Source organism: Oryzias melastigma, linkage group LG8 (assembly GCF_002922805.2).
Source record: "Oryzias melastigma strain HK-1 linkage group LG8, ASM292280v2, whole genome shotgun sequence".
Taxonomy (NCBI): Eukaryota; Metazoa; Chordata; class Actinopteri; order Beloniformes; family Adrianichthyidae; genus Oryzias; species Oryzias melastigma.
In genome coordinates, this window is record NC_050519.1 from 10427493 (window position 1) to 10449124 (window position 21632).

The window sequence follows — 21632 nt, forward strand, 5'->3', positions numbered from 1 at the left end:
GACAACAACTAAATCAAGTGCGATTCCTCTAGTGTTATCAGATCTTTTATCACAGGGAGAAACTCCCTCCAAAATGCAGTCCATCCGCTTCATAGGAATCCTATTATATAATGACGTTTCTCTGAATTGATGCACTATTGTGGCATTCACTACACTCGCAGGAGCGATACTTTGATGATGAGGAAACCTCGGTTGTGCCACAATCTTCTATAGAAGATCTGAACAGGTGGTCTCTTAGCAACAACGTGCCATTATTCATATGTGTTTCTGTCATATTACTGTGCTAAAAGACGTGCAGATGGTGATGGTTCAGAAAAGCTAGAGGGAGGAGAAGCGATGGTGACGATCATGTGATCATTTGCAAATGTTTGTGGGATATTTACTGTTGATCCTGCTGTCTCCATGGCACGAACGTGTTTGCAGAAGCTTTATTTACTTTTTTTTTTTCTTAGAGTATCGTATCAGACGTCACTTGTCTGTCAATAGGCAATTTGAAGGAGCGAAAAGCGACTTGAGCTTCTGGAACATCTGCCTCCGGAAAATAAGGTTTCAACAAGTTTGTGCCTGCTGGCACCTGGGGCCTTGAAATGATGGCATTATGCTCTGCAGGAGATACTCTAATGTTCATTGCTTGTGGAAGAACAGATTTGTTCTGTGTTTTTTTAAACTGCGATGCAGAGAGGAGGACTATTGCTCCACACACCCACCTTCTCTGAACGTCTGGGGGCGGATGGTTTAGAGACATTCTCTCTTTCCTTTCATTCGGCATCGCTTTTTTTTTTTTTTTTCAAGGGCATAGACTGGCAGTGCTGAGTGCTAAATTCAAGGCAACTGTGTGCTGACTGCAAAGAAGTGGCGGTGAAGTTGGAGTCATTTTTAAAGCTGCTTCTGTGTGAAATGACACAAAAACAACAAGCACGAGCGTTTCTTCATCAAAAATGAACTTTTAAACCTTTTTTACATCAGGGTGGAAGAGAGAAGAAAGTGTGAGTGTATGGGGGGGGCATAAGCATAGACAATCCGTGTCCTTGTTGAAGTGCCTAATTACTGTGGAGGGTGACACTGTAATTATACCCGCCTGGGAGAGACACTGAGACTGAAAATTGTCCTAAGTACTGTGGCAGTGGACAGTGGCCTTACATTTGAGGGTCATGGACAACATTTAGCTGTGTATTGTATGTGTCTGATATGGATGCACCTACTTTGGAGTATCATCAGCCACCCACTAAAAAAATATGTACACTCTATACAACTCTAATGCAGTTTCCAGCTGGTGTGTTGCAGATGAAAGAACAGACAAGAGAACAACAGAGGCGCTGCGATGCACTAAGAAGGACTTAGCTGGAAAGATTGGCCCTTGAACGCCTAATCAGCAGATCCAAATCCTCTTTGAGTTTATGTTTGTTAGGCATCGGGCGCTAAAATCTTCTCCAGCTTAAAAAAAATTGCACCTCACATACATTTTTTAGAGGAACATGCTTTATAACATCTGAAAATGACCTTTTTTTTCCCCCATTCGAATAACTAAAGCTACCAAAGAAGCTCTAGCTGGTTGCTATGGTTACCGGAGTGTGTATTAGGTTTAGGGAGCGCTGTGTGTATGCCCCATGCTCGCAGATGACAGCAGAGCAATTGTACTATAAGTTGTGGCTCTCTTGTGGGCAAATTATTTGTTGTCCAGAGGCAACAGGAGGTGCAGAGGTGACGGGAGAGATGGCTGTTTCAGAGGAAATGAGGAATTAGTGCTGCAGCTTCCAAGCAATAAGGAGGTCAAACAACGTTTTAGAGTCTTCCATGTCCGTGTGCATCCTTTTGGTTGAACCATCAGGTTTTACGTTAAATGTGACGCCACAGCTTTGGTTTAAAAATGTAAATTGCTTGCATGGCGTTGCAATATAAGTGAAAAACTGTTTGTGACTTCAAATTAAAAAAGAAAAAATGTGAAGCCAGAGGAAACAAGTGCTGGGTTTGCTTTCCTGTCTAAGGCAAGAGTTAGAGTTAAGACAGAGTTTGTATCTCTGTTCATTCAGAAAGTTTTCTGTTTTAGGTTTAAGACTTCTCTGAAAACCCGATTGTGTTCCTGCTTCAGCATTAGTAAGCCTTCAGGTATGTCAAAGTGCAAACAGTTTCTTAGCTGCCACTCAGGGTGGACCAGAGAAGAATGTGCTTGTTTGCTCACCGGTGTGGTCGTGAGTTTGCTCAACTGGTCTGTCAGTTGTTTCAGTCAGAATGAAACGGAGTGAAGCACGTTAACATTCCACAAGACATGACATTGAAAAGCCTTAAAATAGCTTACCTAAACAACAAATTTATGACCATCTGTTTGGTGGAAGTGTGAAAAAACCTGCTTATATTTGAATGTGATAGTGAAATTAAATTGCATTTTGGCAAAACCTGATGTGTTTTGGAAGTAAACCTACTTGGATGATGGTCCTGTGTTTTTTTTTTTTTTATGTCTGGCATTATCTGTGTCTGCTAACTATTTGTGATCAGGTGGAAAAAGCTTTTATTCCAACTTAAAAAAAAATAGAAAAAGTGAGGGAAACAACCTCAGAGGAGGAAGTTCCTCAATATGTTCCACATGTGCATCAATCATTTTAGAATGCTAAGAAACGTCCTAAAACACAAATTGTTTCTGTTTTACGATATTTCCTAATAGCAGAACTCTGACTTTTATTACAAGAACTGGATTGCTGACATGCTCCCTGCTGGAAAGATGTTCCAAATAGAAGCATTGCGACAGATGCTACATTTCTAAATCCACTTTTGATCATCATTCCAACAAGCAGGCTTTAAGCTATCTGTGGCTGAAGCTCTAGTTTGAAACAAAGCGTCCCACCGTCTTCTCTGTGTGGGTTTTAGGTCAGTTAACAGTGTGGGCTTGAGTTCTTTGACTGCGACTGTTTGGCTCCCTTTGGCTTATCTAGTTTGTTAAAGTTCAAACCGTGATAGAAAAAAAGAAAAAACAGTTCTTTTTTTTTTTTTTTTTTTAAAGCGTCTGTCCTTTTCTATGCTGAATTTAGGTGCCAACATCAAACATGTGACACTTTTGACCTTTATACACCGATTTGTGTGGACCTCACTATAGAGTGAGCTGCTCCAAACATCTGTAATCTAATAACAGAATCCTGCAGCTGTCGGTTCATATTCTGGTCAGACATATTTGAGAAATAAATTCCCTTCAGTCTTAAGATTTCTGACTGCACAGCAACAATCTGGTTAAAATTCTTGAGTCCTGATAAGGCATTGTTTGGAGGAATGCCTTTTCTCTTCTCACTTCACCAGTTTATGGCCTACTCCAGTCGTCAGGTTTGCAGAGTTAATGCATTAAAATGTGATTATTTCATAAAGCTGCATGGATTTTATTGACTTTCTTGACATGCATCGCAATATTTCAGACTCAAAACAAGCATGTTTGCTGGTACTGGTACTTCTGTCTTTGTTCTTAGATTACATACTCCATTTAAACTGCTGGCACACGCAGGACTTTGTTTATTGCTGTGAGCGCTATCACTACGGAGACGCAGCCTTTCCTGGTAGAAAATGTCTAGCTAAAAGCAGTGAAATGCCTACATCCTCCTCGACTTGTCTGGTCTTGATCCAGATCCATAGAATGGGGTCATCTGGAAGGCTACGAAAGAACAGCAGCTTAATAATTTGCTCTTAGCGGCGCAAAGGCGGTTTAGGTTTCAGCGATCCGATGAGGGCACTCAAAACTTGCCTCGCAAACGCACAACAAAAACCGACCACATTCCTTTCTGATTAAATCATTTGCACCACACGATCTGTCCTCAATAATGCTGTAATCGGGAGGGCTCTTGTGGATCTGATCTTCAGGTCTGTGTTGTTGTGTAGAGAAGGGCAGGATGAGAAACGGCGTGTGATTCCACTCGTTTCTAATCATCTGGCGTTACTTTGAAATTGCCCCCTTTGCAGATCATCATTATGTCTGTGAGCGGAGGTGGAAATGAGCGTAACTGGGGAGTTCAGAACGAGCTGCGATGGGTGGATATCCCACAGTTTGAAGGCTAATTTATCCCGGGGTGCACGGAAATGATTTTTGTCTGCAACTTCCACAACGAGGTGAATGGAAGTAGATTTGATGATATGTTTGATCACATTTTTGTTTTTTTTATGCATTTCCCCTCAGCTAAGCTAAAACCTCCAGCATGACATAGCAGTATAGAATTTATCATACACCCTTTAATTAAGCAACTCAATTCTAATTCAGTCAGTCCTTGAGTTTCCTATTTCACAATTGAATACTTTCCAGCCTCAACTTTCTTTTTTTTTATTTAATTTTGGTAATTCATACTGTAAAATACTGAAATAAGTGGATTAAAGTAGAGTGGACGGACCACAGATTATTTCATAACTTCTATTTCTCTCTGTCACACAACCTAAATGTCTCCTGGCCCCTTTTCCCAATTAGCTTCCAGAATTAGAGTGAAAATGTAGTACAAGAGAAATGGGATGACAAATTTAGCAACAATGACAGGGGATGAAGATGATGCTCTCTCTGCTGCACACAGTGTTGGATGTTCTGTAACATATCCTCATCTATGTGTTTGTGTTTACAGTTTTAGGTTGTTTCTTTCTATATATTTGCTCAGCAGAGGGTCAGAGTGTGTGTTTGTTGTGCGGCTGGCCTTCCGTCCGCTACCTTTGACCCTTTTGGTGGGAATGCATGCTGTAATGATGTAACATGAACTCCTCTATTATCAAAGTTAGCGCATGAATTTGCATCAGCTTGTGATCCATGCTCTTAGGTGGACTTTTACCAAATAATGAGATTCTTTTTTTTATTATTTTGCTTCTGAATCGGGCCGAGATGCACCATTAATGAACATGTCTCTGAGCTTTTCAGGGAAAAGCTTTCAGATAAATGCTTTGTGTTATTCTGTTGCTTTTTCCTTAACTCTCCTTTTAGCGGAAGGCTCCCAGACACCCAAGTGTTGAACAAATGAAGCTCTTTAAAGACCCTCTACAATGAAAATGTTGTTTTTTTTTACATTTTTTGTGGTATTTATCTCATGATGGAGGAGATGCATAAAGAAAATTAAGCTTAAAGTTACATTTCTGAGTATTTCTTTATTCAAATTGTTGTGAATCAGGAGCAGAGGGAAAAATGTTGTTGGAAAAAGATTGTAGGTAAAAAAAAAGAGATTGTAGGTAAAAGATTATGGTTGCAACCTCCATGTTCCGCTGAAATATGATGCATCCACTTGCAAACAATTAGATCCATCATCTAAAAATACTAAACAGCTCCACGCCTTGATGCAGCGGTATTGATTCCTGATCATAACATTGCGGGTTTGATCCCCGCGTTACACGCCTATGTGTTTAAGTGTCCTTTAGGAACACTGAACCCCACGTTGCCTCTGAGGGAAAGTTGGTACCAGTGTTCGGCAGCGGAGCCACCACCAGTGTGTGAATGTGTGTGAATGTGACTGTGAAGCGCTTTGGGCCTTCAAGGAAGGTAGAAAAGTGGTATACAAGTATACGCCATTTACGATATTGCTATGTTGGGTTTGTAGGGGTTATAAGCTTGTGAGAGACTATATAAACAGATGGAAGAAGCAAAATTGGGGCCGGGCTTACTCTGCACCAACAATTATGCCCACAATTCAAACAAATTTCCGATAAACTTCCACCAATCTGCAGAAACTATGTCCTAGAAAACAACCATTTGTTTTTTTTGGCTAAAAATAGCATAAATATAAAGAATAATTTAGTCCTTTCTTCACTGTATTGGAAAAAAGTTCACTTAAAGGGGCCATATCATGATTTTCTTAAGAACTATATCCATAAATATGATCATGTATTACCTTTGGAGCACTAAAAACAAATTATTTATGAAATATTAGTTATTTTAGCTATTTTCCCTACCCGGAAATAAACCGACTTCATTCCTGAGGCTCCGTCTGCCCTTGCGTTCGAGTGCGGTCCATTTTTTGACATCTTTGGGAAATTCTCCCACGAAAATAAACATCCACATTTTTTCAAAGATGGATGCACATACCATCAGGCCATCGCTACACTTGTTCACAACACAAATACACTCGGAGAATTGGGGGTGGGGGTGTCTTAAAGGAGCCCCATGTCTAAAGTAACGAGCACCTGTTTGAGCTGGAATATATTAAAGACAGCACTCAAGTGGAAGATATACGGTATTGTGTAAATGATTTCAAAAGAACTTACATTATACTCCAAATGACCCACGTCTACATAAGAGGTCACATACAGAGATTTCTGTATACAAGTCTGTTCATGTTCTTCCTTGAAAGTTTGTTACCCAACTTGATAAGCACTTAGTGTCTGAGTACTGCTGAGCCACTGGACTTACTGTGAGTCCTTCTTACACGGCGTCTTGACCCAGTTAGCAAAGTGGAGAAAAAAAACTAATGACCTCAGATTTTAGCCAGACAGGGCTCATGCTAAAGGGAAAAAGTTTTAATGAGCTAATTAACACATTTTTGCATCACAAAAGTTGCAGCCACATTAAAACGGGATTCACTCAAATAAATTAGCAAACAAAAGACAGAAGAATTTCCCCGGCTCCAGACAAACGTTGTATTCTTCATTAGCCACACAGAGACTTTGAGGTTTTTTGTTGATTTGGTTTTTAATTAAGGAAACAATTTGCAGCATTCTTTGACCTTTTTGTATTTTTGTTGCAAAATAAATCACTGTGATGAACAATTAAACTGTGTATTTGTCCAAATTTTGTGATAATGGAGATGAAGAAAATGTGACAGAACCACTATATATGTACATTCATCAGTTTAGTCTTATTGATCACGATGGGGAGGAGCCTACCGTGACTTTTTGCTGGGAATGATGGGATGCTCTAACATTGGAAGATGGTTAGATGAAACCTTGAATAATACCCACACTACACAGAAAATGAAAATATTAAGATTTTTTATCAATAAAATGTAAATATTCTCATTATTGCATTATTCCTGTATTGTCATGCACTTATCATTGGTCATATAGGTTGGATTGTTACACTCGATTGTATGAGGAAGAGGGATTTCTGTTGGTTTTGATGTGAAACTTTGAAAGTGAACAGTTCCTATCTGACTCATTGGTGTTCTGTTGGTGGGTTATGATGTACTCGAGCTACGTGACCTCTAAGAGTGCAGCAAACACACACACACCTCCTCCAATCGAACTCTTGGCTCTCATTAAAAAGAAGTCCCATCGTAGGGGAGGATTCCAAAGAGCTGAAGTCTGACTGAGGAGGTGGGGTTTTTTCAGGTTGTCACATTGCGGATTATTTTGCGATGGTGTGAATCCAGTTGAGCGGTAGATTGTTACGTGTTCTGCAGCATTGATGGTCTTTGTGTTGGGACTGCAGCAGCAGCAGCAGTAGTGTTGTGGTGGCTTTCCTGTCCCTGGGTTATTCCTGGCTATCTGACTGGGGACCAGCTAATTGGAAGAAGCCCTGGAGGAGGACTGGAGAAGGAAGGAGAGACGCGGTACACAAGAAACAGCGGAAACTTTTGTGACATTATGCAGTCTTTGCTGTGAGACTGACTAGTTTTGTGCATCTGCAGTCACTTGTACTCTTGTTTTTCCATGATAAATTTAACCTAAATTCACAAAGACTTCATTGTATTAAAACAGTCACTCCAGACTTTGCTTTTTGCAAATGGAAGCCCAGAATGCATGTGAAATAGATTTTTTTTAACATGTCACACATTTTTGAAAGCATCCTACATGTTGTTGTTTCCAGCTTGCAGCCAGTAGATGACGTGTCTGTAGAAAAACAAGAAAAATGAAATATAGATCTGAAAACCCTCCATATAGACACTGACTGTCTTGTTTTTCTTTCAGACTATTATGGAGCAGTTTAACCCTTGCTTACGGAACTTCGTCGCAATGGGGAAAAGCTACGAGAAGGCCCTTGCTAGTAAGCCCTTTTGCTATTATTTATTTTATTTTATTATTTATTATTGTTTTTATTTTGTTAGTTTTATTTTAATTACTTTTAATTTAATTTTACCTATTTTTTTGTTTTTATTTTTTTAGAAATTTTATTTTATATTTAATTTATTTTTTATTTTTTTCAATGTATTTTAATTTTATTTTATTATATATTTTTTTATTTAATTTAATTTATTTTTTCTTCTAATTTTAAAATGGTGAAATTGTATTTTATTTTATTTTTCTTTTCTTTTTTTATTTTATTGTTTTTATTTTTATTTTTTAATTTGTTTTGATTTAATTTGATGTCACTTTATTTTAATGTATTTTTTTATTTTATTTTATTTCATTTTTTATGTTTTTTAATTCTAATTTTAAAATGGTAAAATTGTGTTTTATTTTATTTATCTTATTTTCTTAATTTTATTTAATTTTATTGTTTTTGTTTTTATGTATTTTATTTTATTTTATTTTATTTTTTTTTATTTCAATTTATTTTTTTCTCTCTGGTTTACAAAAGCTTCTTGCACTCAGACACACAAGCACTCTCTTCCTCTTCACATATATCTTTATTTTTGTCTGACTCAGGAAGGAGCAGATTTATCTTAGTAAAAAGTGGTTATCGGCTTGTTTGCCATCTCTGCCAGAGTTGGGGTGTAATAGATGTGTGCTCAAAAGAAGTAGAAAGGAAATTGGCTCCACAGCAGCAATAAGGATACCTCCCTGTCAGCAGTGAAATCAACAAAGAAAAGGAAGTTCAAACCATAGATTCTCCTGAGCGTCCCAAAAATGTGCGGCATTTTACATTTGGGGACGTTCAATCTCGATGCTGTCAAAGAAGCATTCCCTCAAATTACCAAAGAAACCTTTAGTTTTTTTCCTGAGATGCACAGCAGCTAATCCTGCCCTTGGTGCTGGTAGGGAACAGACTGGTTCACTGAGCCATTAAAGACCCACTTTGCAGGATTGGCTCAACCAAACCGATTTAGCAACTCTAGCATGTGGACGGGAGGCCACACTTCCATCCATATGGTGCAATCATTAAAAGTGCTCGACACCAGCAGAGCCAAAAGGGCTGCATTTCTAGTTAGATCCGAATAAGTTGCATTCCGAGTCTTCCAATAAAAGATTCAGTAACTGAATCAGATTTACAGTTTAAAGGTGTGTGAGAGTTTAACCTTGTGGAGGATCAAGTGCAGCTGTCAACTTTTAAGTCTTCAACTTGACGTTTTTTGTAATGTCTTGATTAAGGAATATTCAGCTTTTAGAGAAAAGCCCCTCCCCTATCTCTTGACTGTTTAATCAGGGATCTGGTAATCCCCTCCATCTGTCTCAGTGAACCCCTTTAACCACAAGTCATTAAGCAAAAAAAAAAAAAAACGTCCCCATAGATGCAACTTATCCAGTCAGCCATTTTTCAACTGCACACTTAGTGTCTCAGATGCTACGGCAGCTGCATCAGCAAGAACACAGTGTCTGTTGCTTGGAGACCTGCTTTGGCTCCTACCGTTCTCTTCACACGGCTCTCTGCCACGCATGTGCAAACTCGCATGAACTGACACGCACTTGTGCACACTTTTTCATATCAAGAAAGGCACAAGATCTGTTATAATGAAGAGATGGTGGAAGTGGGTTGAGGCAGCTGCTTGGTTCAATTCTCAGAGCTTCAACTTCTGGTTCTGACAGTAGACGTGTCCTTGGAAAGGGCATTTAACTCGTTTTTTTAAGAGCAAGAAATGTGTAAGTGGTTTAAAATAGATGATTAATAATTGAAAAGATATTGTATTTTATATGAATAGATGGATGGATGAAAGACTCCTTAAACAAAAGAAAATTGTAGAATTTTCTGCACGTTTATACTTTTTTTTTTTTTAGAAAGATGATTTATTCATTCTAAAATAAACCTTCAAGTAGGCTTATTATGGTATGGTCACATGTTTGCGTCAATCATCTTCATGCCGCCACTCAGTTAAAAAAAAAAAAATAAATAATCATTGATGAGGGATGCAGTTGCAGTCTTAAGTCGGCCGCTCATCAAACGATTTTGGGACCTTGGAGTCTCTCCCTTCAGTCAATTATCACACTGCTGCCTTCCTGACACCCACCTGTCACTGAACTGCCACCGTGCAACCTCCAAATGTGCCCGGGCGGCCACCGGACAATGTCAAAAATCCCCCAGCTGCCGTAGCTTTTTTCTTAAAACCTCAACAGGCATTGAGCGGCATGTAAAAATGCGACTGCTGCCTACTGATTACAAATGCCGTCGTCAACCACCTACCAATTTTGCCAAAAAACTTGCATTTAGGTCGGCGTGTGGTGACATTTTGGAATATGTGACCAAAGTCTGAACTGAACTGCTTCTTATTTTCAAAAGATTTGAGAGATTTGAGAGATTGAGTGAGATTTTCAAAATAAAATTGTACTGCTTGTTTAGTCAGTTCACTGTAATCTGATTATAAGGAGACCAAACTTGAATTTATATTAAATTAGTTTTCAAATTCCCAAAAAATCTCATCACAAAAATGAACTCTGACTGGGGTGACAACAGATTTTCTTCGCTTCTAACTTTTTGGGCGTTTCCCTGAGGAGGAAAAGGGGAAATATACTGTCCACTGCTGCTGATTCTGCTGAAATTGTGGCTAACATTAGCCTGCCCCCCCTCCAGTGCCTGGAAGACTTTCCGTGGAACAATGGCTTCATGTGTCTGTTCGAATTTGCCTGCCCAAGCCAAAATATTCTTGTAAATGTGTCTCACACTTGGCAGCTGTCTACAGACACAGATCCCGTCTGTCACCTGGACTGCTGCTGAATTCACCTCCAAAAGCAGCGGCCAGGATTCGACAGAAATGACCGGATTGATGGAGGACTGTTTGACAGTTGAGCTAAAAAAATCAAACATTATGTCCTCTGAAGGCAACGATTTTATTTAAAAAATTTAAGCTGGATATTGATTAGATAAATGACCATTAAAAAACTCTTTCTGCAATCGGAGCAAAAGTGAAGCTGCTGGTGTGAACACAGTTGTTTGCATCTCTGCACACAGACATGTACGAACATGCACCACTCGTGACCTTTGACTCCTTGCATTAACAGCAGTTCCACTTTATGCTTTTCAAAAGTAACCGTGGAGATGGTGCTTTCACAAATCTCCCTCAACATGAAGCTCAAATCCTCCTTAGACATAATAAACCAGTTTTTCACCCTCAGGTTTAAACAAGTTTAAAGACTTATTAACTAGTAATAACTCCATAATCATTCTATAATTTAGCATGTTTTCAGCTGTGATTGAGCATATTTTAGAAGGAGAATAAATTAAAAGGAAAATAGCCATTTAACAGCATTAAAAGTGCTGCTTTATCTTCCTGATAAGATTGTTCTGCTTATTTGGAGCTAACTTAATTAAAATGTTCACAAAAACTGTTCCAATAAAAAATGTATTTCAATTATGTTCATGAGCCTGCATGGTTATAAAAGATAATTCTCTTTTTCATATTAACACTTAGATCATATAACCCAGAATGTTTTTATTCATCTTATTCTTTAAGTTTTCTACAAAGAAAATACCCATATTGTGCTTGAATTGTTCTGTTTTTTCTTTGTAAGGTTTACATTTTTAGTAGTTCATCTTAGCATTGAAGATTCTAATTCTATGTTAGAATCAAACTTTTATAGAGGCATAATAAACTTGAAGTTTTAAGACAGAACTTTTTCCTGGTTTGAAAAGCATAAATCATTTGTCAGATTTCTGATTTGCAATCAGGCATCCAGGATGCCATCAAGATAATTTGTGCATCAGCGCTGCCTCATTTTCTGATGATGAGGAGCTTTGATTGACTACTTCAGATGCTCTGTAGTAAATGATCAAAGGATGGAAACCTTCTACATGCTGGAAAACTGTTTATTAAAAACTGCTTTCCAGATTTGTGTTCCAATCTTGAACGTATAGAACCAGTAAAGTCCCCTTGTTTGCTTTCAGATGTCACATTTGCTGCAAAAGGATACTTTGATGCACTGGTTAGAATGGGAGAACTGGCCAGCGAGAGTCAAGGATCCAAAGATTTGGGTGAGTAATTGACAAGAACATTTGTACGGGTAACTAATCTCTTTTTAGTCTTGTTTGTATCTTAATTCAGCAAAAATGTATATGCATATTTATGAACAAAAGCTAATATTCTCAGTATAAACTATTATTATGTTCATAGAGATTACATAATAAAAACATTGCAGTTGTGTAATTATCATTAACTAGCAGCAACAAATGTTTTACTTTGTAGAATATTTTCTGTACCAAAAAAGAAGCTTAAAACATTGAATGTATACGAGAACTGGACTGAGTGACTCCTCCCCCTTCACGTTCCAAACAGGAAGTACGTGAAGTACGTGCTGGCTCCAAGAAGCCAGAATCCTACAGACTTCTAAAGAGAAATAAACAGCTATTACTCAGTGAACAAACACATCTGTCAGAATAATCTTTCACATGTTTTTGCAAATCCTATTTTTTTTTTTTTCATTTTTATTCTGTGCTTTCAAGTTATTCAGAAACTTAAAACTATCCCACTGGCTCCACGTTTAAAACATTTAACAGATCCTAATGAGTTATCTAGGGGTATGGACTTTCAACAAGCTCACTCCTGATTGGCCAGAGAAGTTGCCTTAGAAACAATGACTCAGACAGATTCAGATCAATCCCGGCTTAGTGACGACGTCTGGCTCCAACATGGCGTCATGCATTTGCAAAAAAAAATAAAAAAATGGTGACTGAATTGACTTAATTTCATTGGAGCCACGAACAAAGTAATTTCTTATGGGTGACATCACACTCAGTCGCTCCAGTTCTCAGTCAATGAATGGCTCACAGAGAGAAATGTGGGCAATACTAGTTACCTGTATTCAAGTCAGATTTTTTCTGCAAAACTTCATGGAGGAATTCATCGTTTATTCAGTGACTGAAATTCCCTTTGGCTGCAAAACAGCCCTTTCCTACTTATTAAGAAGTAGATATTGGATGTTTTTGGTTTGTTTGTTTGTTTGTTTTGACCAGTTGTGGCTTACTTTATGTGGTTTATTTATATATTGTTGTGTGAAGCGGTCATCTGCTTGCATTTCTTCTCTTGGATTTAAAAAAGCTATCTCTTGAAAACTTTTTTTTAGTGTTGTGTTAAGAAGTTCTCTAGAGAACTGTGAAGCTATAGTAATGGAGAACAAATTTTATTATTTTGATGGGACAACAAGTGTCCATGCATTTTCATTCTTGGACTGAGACTGAGGAAGGAGAAGAGCTGCAATGACCTTATTTAAGCATTTTAAGGAAACTCAATGCACTTATTATTAACCTTTATATATTTAATGCACATGCAGTTTTTGATTCATTTCACATTAGTTTTTTTTTTGTTAATTTGTTGCAGGAAAAGCATTTTAGTCCTTCATTTTAGTCCTTTAGTAGGGATTCTGTGGGCTTGAAGAGGTAACGTTTTTCTCGTTATGCCTCTCAAGATAAGAAAAAATATATGGATTGCAATATTTACTTTGTTGAATACATGCTGAAGACCCGGAAGCTAAAAAAAAAAAAACATCATATTATGGATTTTTTTTTTCCTTTATTGCGTGGCAATGAAGTCAGTTAGGTGAATCTACAAGTCTAATCACAACCATCTGAAGATGTTTTGATCGAGCGGTTTAGTAACTAGAGTCGTGGTGTCTCCATTTGTTTCCGTCAACCCCTTTAAAAAAAAAAAAGTGAATAATTTAGGAGCTGTCGTGCAAAATTTCCCCTCGCACCAGTAGCTCTTTTAACAACACAATCTCCACATAAAAAGCTGTTGATTTGAAATGTCCTTTGTGGATTTAGAAGAAATAAAACCTGCTATTAATTTTCTGCAAACCCAGAAAGTAGAGCCGACGTGAAAATATGTGCGTGATGTTTTATTCATTGTGCTTTTTATCCGTGAGAATCTGTATTGATTTCAACATTTACCGTTGTACTATATTATTGAACCGGAGTTGCTGATATCATAGAATGTGTGTGCCTGGGGTTAGTAAACAGTCTTTGTAAATATTTTGTTTGTATGGTGGATTATGTCCGATGGAATGTTTTTCTTTCCTATATTTCGGGGGGAAAAAGTCTTTTAAAGGTAGATCAGCAGGTTAGACATTTAAATAACTTACTCTTTTAGTTATGTTTTCCACAAAAATCCTTATCAAGTTCTTTAAACAAAAGCTGTAGTTTTATTTTGGCGGTCAGCTTGAATGGATTTGACATGCCTTGCTGCTTAAAAGCAAATGTTTTGCTTGTGTGATGAATTATTTTGGGCAAAAAGGTTTTAATCCTCTTATTCACAAAAAAACTAGTCAAATATAGGTGTTTTGGTGCTTTTTGTTTTTGTTTTTTGTTCTCCAAACGCAGGAAACTCTCTTCTTATCAAGGATTATTCAATTGTGTTTGCTGATTAAAGCCATGAGCCTAAATATGAACTGAGTTGGAGCTGCACTTTCAGTGAAAACATTTCTTTTTAGCCTGTACACCCAGCATTCCAGTGCTTTTCCCAGGAGAGGTATTAGTTTAAAAAAAAAAAAAAATTCCACTCACCTGTTTGCATGTTTTTTAAGCTTTCACTCAGAGGTCAGTTGCAATATTCTGACCTCCAGTCAAATCACTGCCCAGAATTTCCTGTTTTTACTCACAAAAAAGCACACAAAAAACACAAATCAGGAGCCACAATAAACGATAGATTTACACATTTTTATATATTAATTACTATATTATTTAGTTTACAGGGGAAAAAATATCAAATAATGATCTTGTTACAGCTATAAGATAAATGTATAATTTCAAGTGATGGAAATGCTCATGTTTGAGAAATAAAGCTCTAAATGTTGACAGAGAAGAGATAGAATCCAGACACTGAGACAGCCTCTCAGTAATTGCTCACAGTTTTACTTGAAGGTGCGCGTAGTAGTTTGAGTTGTTGTTGCACCTCTTTAAAGCCTGTTAATTCTTCAGAGGCTCTGTAAGAGATGGGCTGCAAATGGCCCCGCCTACACATCTGAGTCTCCAGCTGCTCTCCATCTCTTTTTTCCCCTCTCAATTTCCCTTTATTTTTTTTTTTTACTAGTCTTTGACACACATTGGTTTAAAGCAATGACTGAAAGGGCCTTGTGATATTTTCTGTCACAATCTTGTATATTAATTCATTCTTTCACACTTACTTTGCAACCATGCATTTAGATGCATTGCTGCATGCGTGGCCTTTGCTTAAGCCTTGTAGCATCTCTGTGTTTGAGTCTTCTTTTAATCCACTTGTGAGTGTATCTTTGCCTTAAGAGATGGAGACAGTCTTTCTCCCGCCAGCCCCGCTACTCCCACACACTTCCTCCCACGTATCCTCCTCTGGTTGGGCTAATCATCGCCTGTCACTTTGCTACCCACACACATAGATGCTAACGCTTATACACACCTGCTCTCTCCCTCGTTTTCCACTTTTTGCCTTCTCTTTTACTGTTTCTGCCAACCTCCTTTTTTTTTTCTTCATCTCCTTCATGTAGAAGGAGTCAGCACTTACTCCCTTGGTGACAGCTGTGTCTTTCCAAGCTTTCTTGAGAGGATTCTCATGCTAGCAAGTTAGCATCTATTCTTATTTAAAGGGGAGATCCAAACAATTACCAAGCATGGCTGTAGCAAAGCTAGTTTAATGGCAAAACTAGATGTATAAATTAGGGGTCTTTTGAAAAGTTGCATATCTTTGGACTACAAGGTGGATAAAGAGAAAGTCAAACTTTATTTATCTAATTCAAAAACAGTTGAGGTGCAGTGCATAGCACTCCACGAGTCTCCTGACTCGACTTCATCATTTACCATATAAAGTCATGCTCAAACATTTTGACAGATATTTGAGCGGTGTGCCGCAGAAAATCTATTTGAGGTCAAGAAGTATATCTATACATAGCCTAATGCATGATGGATTTGAAGCATATTTTCCATTTTTGGAAAAATTCAAGGTTTCTAAGTGCGCTTAATGCTCCAAAAATACAGTAAGGGCCACTTAATCAGCTCTGATTTAATTTTAGTTGCTCAAGTTTACAAATTTATAGCTTTATACCAACAATAGTATCATAAACTGTACATGTTTTTTTTTCTACCGACTACATTTGGTGCATTGAGATGCTCCTACATGGCCATGGGTGTTTTCTTTTATTAAAAAATGTATTTATGCCAAAAAAAAATCAATTTGTATTTATCATAATTATCAGAAGTGCAATGCAGTGTTTTATTGTTCTAAAGGGTAAAGTAAGTCTTTATGGCTCCTAAAGTTGACCCGAATGGCTCTTTAGTGTTGAAGGTTGCAGACCCCTGATACAAACAGTTAAATTTCTATTTATCCCTTGTGATATCTTATGGGGTCCAGATGAGCTTGTATTTAGGCCTATGTGTGATTCCTCCCATGACAAAAGTGGACAGAAGTGGACAAAGGTGGACAGGATTTCATGTCTGCCACAGACACCAGTGAAGATAGAAAATCATAAAAAAATGTAAAAAAATGCAGGACTGTCCTGTGGTGTCCAGATGACCCCACTTCCAACGTCAACATACCAAGGATCGCACAAGGATTAAATAATTGTTTTTTTTTTTTTTTTTTTTTTTTTAAAGAAGATTCAGTGGATTTTTGATATGTTTAATGACTTTAGCTGCTATCATTGTTATACTTGGTATAATGTGCACAATGCAGCTCATAGAGGAAAATTATCATGCATTTTGTGGTACAAGTGCCAAATTTGGAAGAACCTTAGGATTCCCTTTTTCAGAAAATGTTAGCCACAAAAAAAATCCAAGATAAAAAAAAAAAAATAAGTGCATGACTGCCATCTTTACAAAATGACCGCCATTTTTGATTTTTGTCGTGGCTAATGTTCTTCTCTGAAATTGTACATGCATGCCAAATTTGGTGCTTATACCCCAAAATGCACAATTAATCTGCTTCATTTTCATGCTAATAAATCCATAATAAACTCACATCCACACTATGATGAATCAACATCCTACAGTTGCTGAAATTGTGCTAGCAAAAGAAAAAACAAAAAAATGTGTGAAATCTGTTTTATGCAATAAAATAAATTCAAGCACTTGTATCTCAGGCTTATATCTCTTTTGTCTTGGCTCAAATCTACCTAGTTATAGTGGATGGTACCCTATCAAAGTAATTAGGATTTTATTTAGAACCCGGTAGGCTTTCCTGCTTGTGGCTCAGTCATTGGCAAGTAAAATGTAAACAAAATCTCCCAGGGGCATTGGTACTCCAGACCTTTACTGTGCAGAGCACTAATTGGAGTCAAACAAGTCACTGCCTCTGAAATGCCTACTTAAATGCAAATGAAAGCTGAGTCGGGTCAACTTCTGCACGTAGCAAAGCCAAACATTCAATGGTATGGAAAGTTTTAGTCACTTGGTTAAGAATATGGGTACATTTTTTGTATTTGATTTGTCAAATTGGACTGCTCTATTAAAGTAAAGTTCCTTAAAGACATTTTCAACTTTTGGTAGCTTCAACAAAATCAGCATGAAAGTTCTCCTTTTTATGCATGTCAACCCATTTGTATTTAACTCTTTTATTGGCTGTATTCCCTCCTTAGCAATAACATTATCTCCACCTGGACCATTTGGCCAATTAGAGTCTGCTCTGAGCACATTGGACAAGACGTGCTTGCAGTTTTGTCTCCTCCGCCAGAGGAAATCAAATTTCCTTTCCTTTTTTTACCAACTGGTGGAACTTTGCTAATCAACATGTTTTAATAACACATGTTTGATTCAGCACAAAAACTCCCCCTTTTGGGAAATAAAATGTACTCGGTAAAGAGAAGGCAATATTAAAACACAGTGAGGCAAGAATCGCCTAAGTGCCCTCCAGAAGAGCTAAAAGGGATGAGGCTGAAAACTAGTGCTGCATTATTTCATTTCTTTTCTTTTTTTGAGGCCTAATGGATTTTGGACCTGAGCTTTACACTTCCTGTCAAAAATGGATGCTGCCTGAAACGCTAAGTGACAAGTCATTTGTTTGTAGCGAAAGGTTAGCACCTGCAGATGGTGTTAACTCTGGGATGCTGCGTTTTGAGCACACACACATTCACACACACACACACACGCCGGAGTTCAGTTCCTCGTCTCTGTCAGTCTTTTCGTCAGTGTGGCCCACCTCCCTTCTCCTCCAGCACCTGTCCCTGTTTAAATGAGAGCAAAGGAACTCTTTTCTTAGCTCGGTGCAACCATCCCTGGGGTCCCTGCCTTCTACTGCTCTATTTCTGAAACATGCAAGGCATGATGGGAAGCCAATGCCCTTCATTTAATCAATTTGGAATTATAAAATCTCAATTTTACATTAACTAAAAAATAAGTTCCATCTGTGTAGAAGATAGGGGGTGACACTGGTTTAACATCAAAAATGAAATGAGTTGTCACAGAGATGAATAAACATGAGATGCCTTTGCCCATAGACCACAACAATGTACTGTATTCACCCAAAGTAATGCTGTTGCTAGGCAGCAGATCTATCACTTACTGACGACCATGTTTGGCTCCAGGCTTCAACATTCATTTATTAGATGAAACTTCTTTTTGTCTTTTTTTTTATGTTTAACCTCATTGTTTCACTAAAGTGGAAGTGTGTCTGAAAATCAGAGATGAGCTGAATCTCACTGCAGTGAAAACAATTCAATATTCTGCAAAGCCTCATAAACACCTGCGAGTCACAAAATCTGTGGCTTTCTCTGTGTCTCCAAACGTCATAATGGTCCTTTCATGCCGGCTGTAAAATCTGTTGTGCAGCTTTTATTGCTATAATTTCAATCTTTATTAGCATAGCTACTATGAATGTATCTAAAGTCATGAAATCTGTGCTGTTGGTGTGAATTGATTTATTCATTTTTCTCCTTTCTATTTGGTAGTTTCTTAAGCTACGTTTACACGTTGCATATGATGTGCTGTCTTGAATCTGCGGTATTTACACACAATCAGCTATATAGGCTAGAATCCTAATGTTAGCTTGTTGCGTACACAAAGTTGGACGCCATATTGGATAGGGCAAGATGGCTTTTTACTGCTGTGCTACAACTGTACTAACAAAACCAGAAAGACAATGATCTGACTTTTCTCAAGTAATTTACAACTGTCAGCTTAAAAATAGAACTTAAAGAGAACTTTTAGGAAGATCTGAGTGAGTTTACTCTCAATAGTGAACGTTAAGGCTGATCTTGTTGTTTCCTTTTGAAAATCGAACCAAAATTAAGCATTTTGTGGTAATTTTACTGGATCTGCTAAGCCGTGTCTCATTGTTTACTGCCCTATCCAATATGGTGTCGATCTTTACGTATCTTGAACAATGATAACAGACTAGTGTAGTGTCTCTAGCAGTATAACTCATTGTTCACACTGGATAAGCAGGAAAGGGCTTCTTCTTCTTCTTCTTTTTTTTATTGTTTAATAACTATAGTTAGTTGAAAGTTGGAAGAGACTTGGTGCAAAATGTGTAAGTGGTGCAAATCTTGCTCCAGCCTTTTTCTTTCCCAGCTCTATGAAAGACTTGGTGTCATATTATTTTCGCTGGGCGAAGATGATAATTATTAATCTACCCTCCATGATCGGTTTTCAAACAGTTGGTACATCAGAAAATTGAAAAGGACGTCATCCCTCACTACCAAATCCAAGTCTCTGACTGGTAACCTGGTTGGACTTTCAATGTGATTTTAATGCTTTTGTACGAAGAGCCCAAAAACTGTTGGTTTTGAACACTGAAGTCCGAAGCCTGCATAAACCCGCGTTTACATAGACTTTTCATTGGCAGTGGTCACTTGAACGCATGTTTCCGAGGGCAGTGTGAGTGTAGCTTTATACAGAATGTCCCCAACGTGGGCGGAGCAATATTAAAGTTTTAAATTACAAAAACAAAGTTTCTCAGAGGCCAGAATTTTGCGCAGGAACCCAAAAACTGTTTACTTAATGTTTTTCTTAATTTATCTCAGGGAGAGGAATTTTTTCAGATTTTGTTGCATTTGTGTGGTTCTTATAGTCGGATAATGATAACAAATGAATTTTCCAGGCTGAAAATGAACAACATCCTACTTCATTTGACTTGTTAATCTCTTCTTGCACATCAAACCATTCCCAACTAAAACCAATGGGTTATGCAACATTATTTATTGCTGTATTTTTACGCAGTACACTTTTAAATAAGTGATTAGGATTGCACGCCTTAAATAGTCACACTTAAAAGTGAATGCATATTAAAGTGAAGGTCATGTGACACATCAATGGTTATTCTGTTAGTCAGTTGAGCTTCTCACTCAACCCCCTTCTTGAATCTCTAGGTCTCAGCATAACTCCAGTGTTTTATGTTTCGCTCAAGTGCAGAGAGCTTTGCTGTATAATTTTAAGAAACTGAAAGAGACTGAAAATAGTTTCATGGCTAGGTTCCTTAAAGTCTCTTTATTTTTATTTTTATCTCTAAATCTCTCATTTCATTTACCCTAAACAGCTTTTTGTGTTTAACATAATAGAGAAAAAATATTATTTTTAATAGTTTTAAAGTTTTAATTTACTGACTCGGTCTTTGTGTCCAGTTTTCTAATATTTTAATAATTTTTCCAATGCAAAGTATCATATAGTATTCAGAGCATCTTTTCATTTCTTTGCATCTCATGTTTGCTGTGCATGTTTTTTGGGTATGCTTTTAATAAATCGGTCCAAGTCTTTTTTAGAGACCAAATTTTAATATTTCATAAGAGTTAAATCATATTTTTTAATTTTCTAAAATTGAAACTCACACTGAATCTAACAAACCCTGCATCAGGTTTTGTATATTTTATTCTGCATGTGTATAAAAAAAAGATAGCCAGGATTTAATTTCAGCTCCGTCAGTTGGTTAGAATATTCTGGATATTTTCTTCTACTGCCTTAGAATTAATGTCAAGATTACTGGTAAACTGCATTCTGACCTACTTCTGCGTGGCAACTGCACAGCTCTCCTTTTTAAACCTTTCATGGTGCCCTACATGTATGGCACCATTGCTGGAAAAACTTGTGCGAACAGATGCGATGGCCCGAGCTTCCAATTTTAGCTGCGATTCATAAATAGTAGATTTCTTCTGTGATGACGGAGGAAAGAGTTTAAACAGAATTTGATAGTTTGCCAAACTTTTGAACTCATGCGTGTGAGGGTATTTGAGCAGAACATGTTGGTTAGATAATAAAGGAAGATAAATATGATCCTCACAGTATCTAATCAGACTTATGTCTGAGTCACAGCTGTTACCTGTGTCTTGCATATTATCCTGCTGCCCCATTATGCTAGCCCACTTGTTTGTTTCTCCTGTGACTTGGCGGTGAGGCAGGCAGGCAGGAAGGCATTAACATCCTGTTGAGGCTGAGCTCATGCACACCACTGAGCATCCAAATCCCCAGGTGGACCGGTCTTCTCCTCGGGGAAGTGTGCATGCTGATGCAATGATAGCTGATAGTAAGTGAGGAGATCGTTGGAAAGCATTTTACAAGAACCGCTCCTCATCGCACAGCTTCTCCCATGGCAACGACCCTACTACAATCCTGCTTCCATAACAACCCCTCAGTGAATCTGGTTTTGACCTTCATCACAGTGATTCAGTGTCTCTCCATCCACCTCCATTCTTTTGCTGCAGCACCGACTCTCATTCTCTCTCAG

At 37.8% G+C, this 21632-nt stretch overlaps 1 protein-coding gene across 5 annotated transcripts in view; it reads left to right on the forward strand.

Moving 5' to 3' along the window:
* The window catches only part of baiap2a (BAR/IMD domain containing adaptor protein 2a), a 51150-nt gene that overhangs the window by 3355 nt on the left and 26163 nt on the right, over positions 1–21632 (forward strand). For all 5 annotated transcript variants that reach the window (XM_024271444.2, XM_024271445.2, XM_024271449.2 and 2 more), the window contains exons 2-3: positions 7843–7918; positions 11909–11995. In XM_024271444.2, the coding sequence (XP_024127212.1) occupies positions 7843–7918; positions 11909–11995 (163 nt within the window). The remainder of the gene's footprint in view (positions 1–7842; positions 7919–11908; positions 11996–21632) is intronic.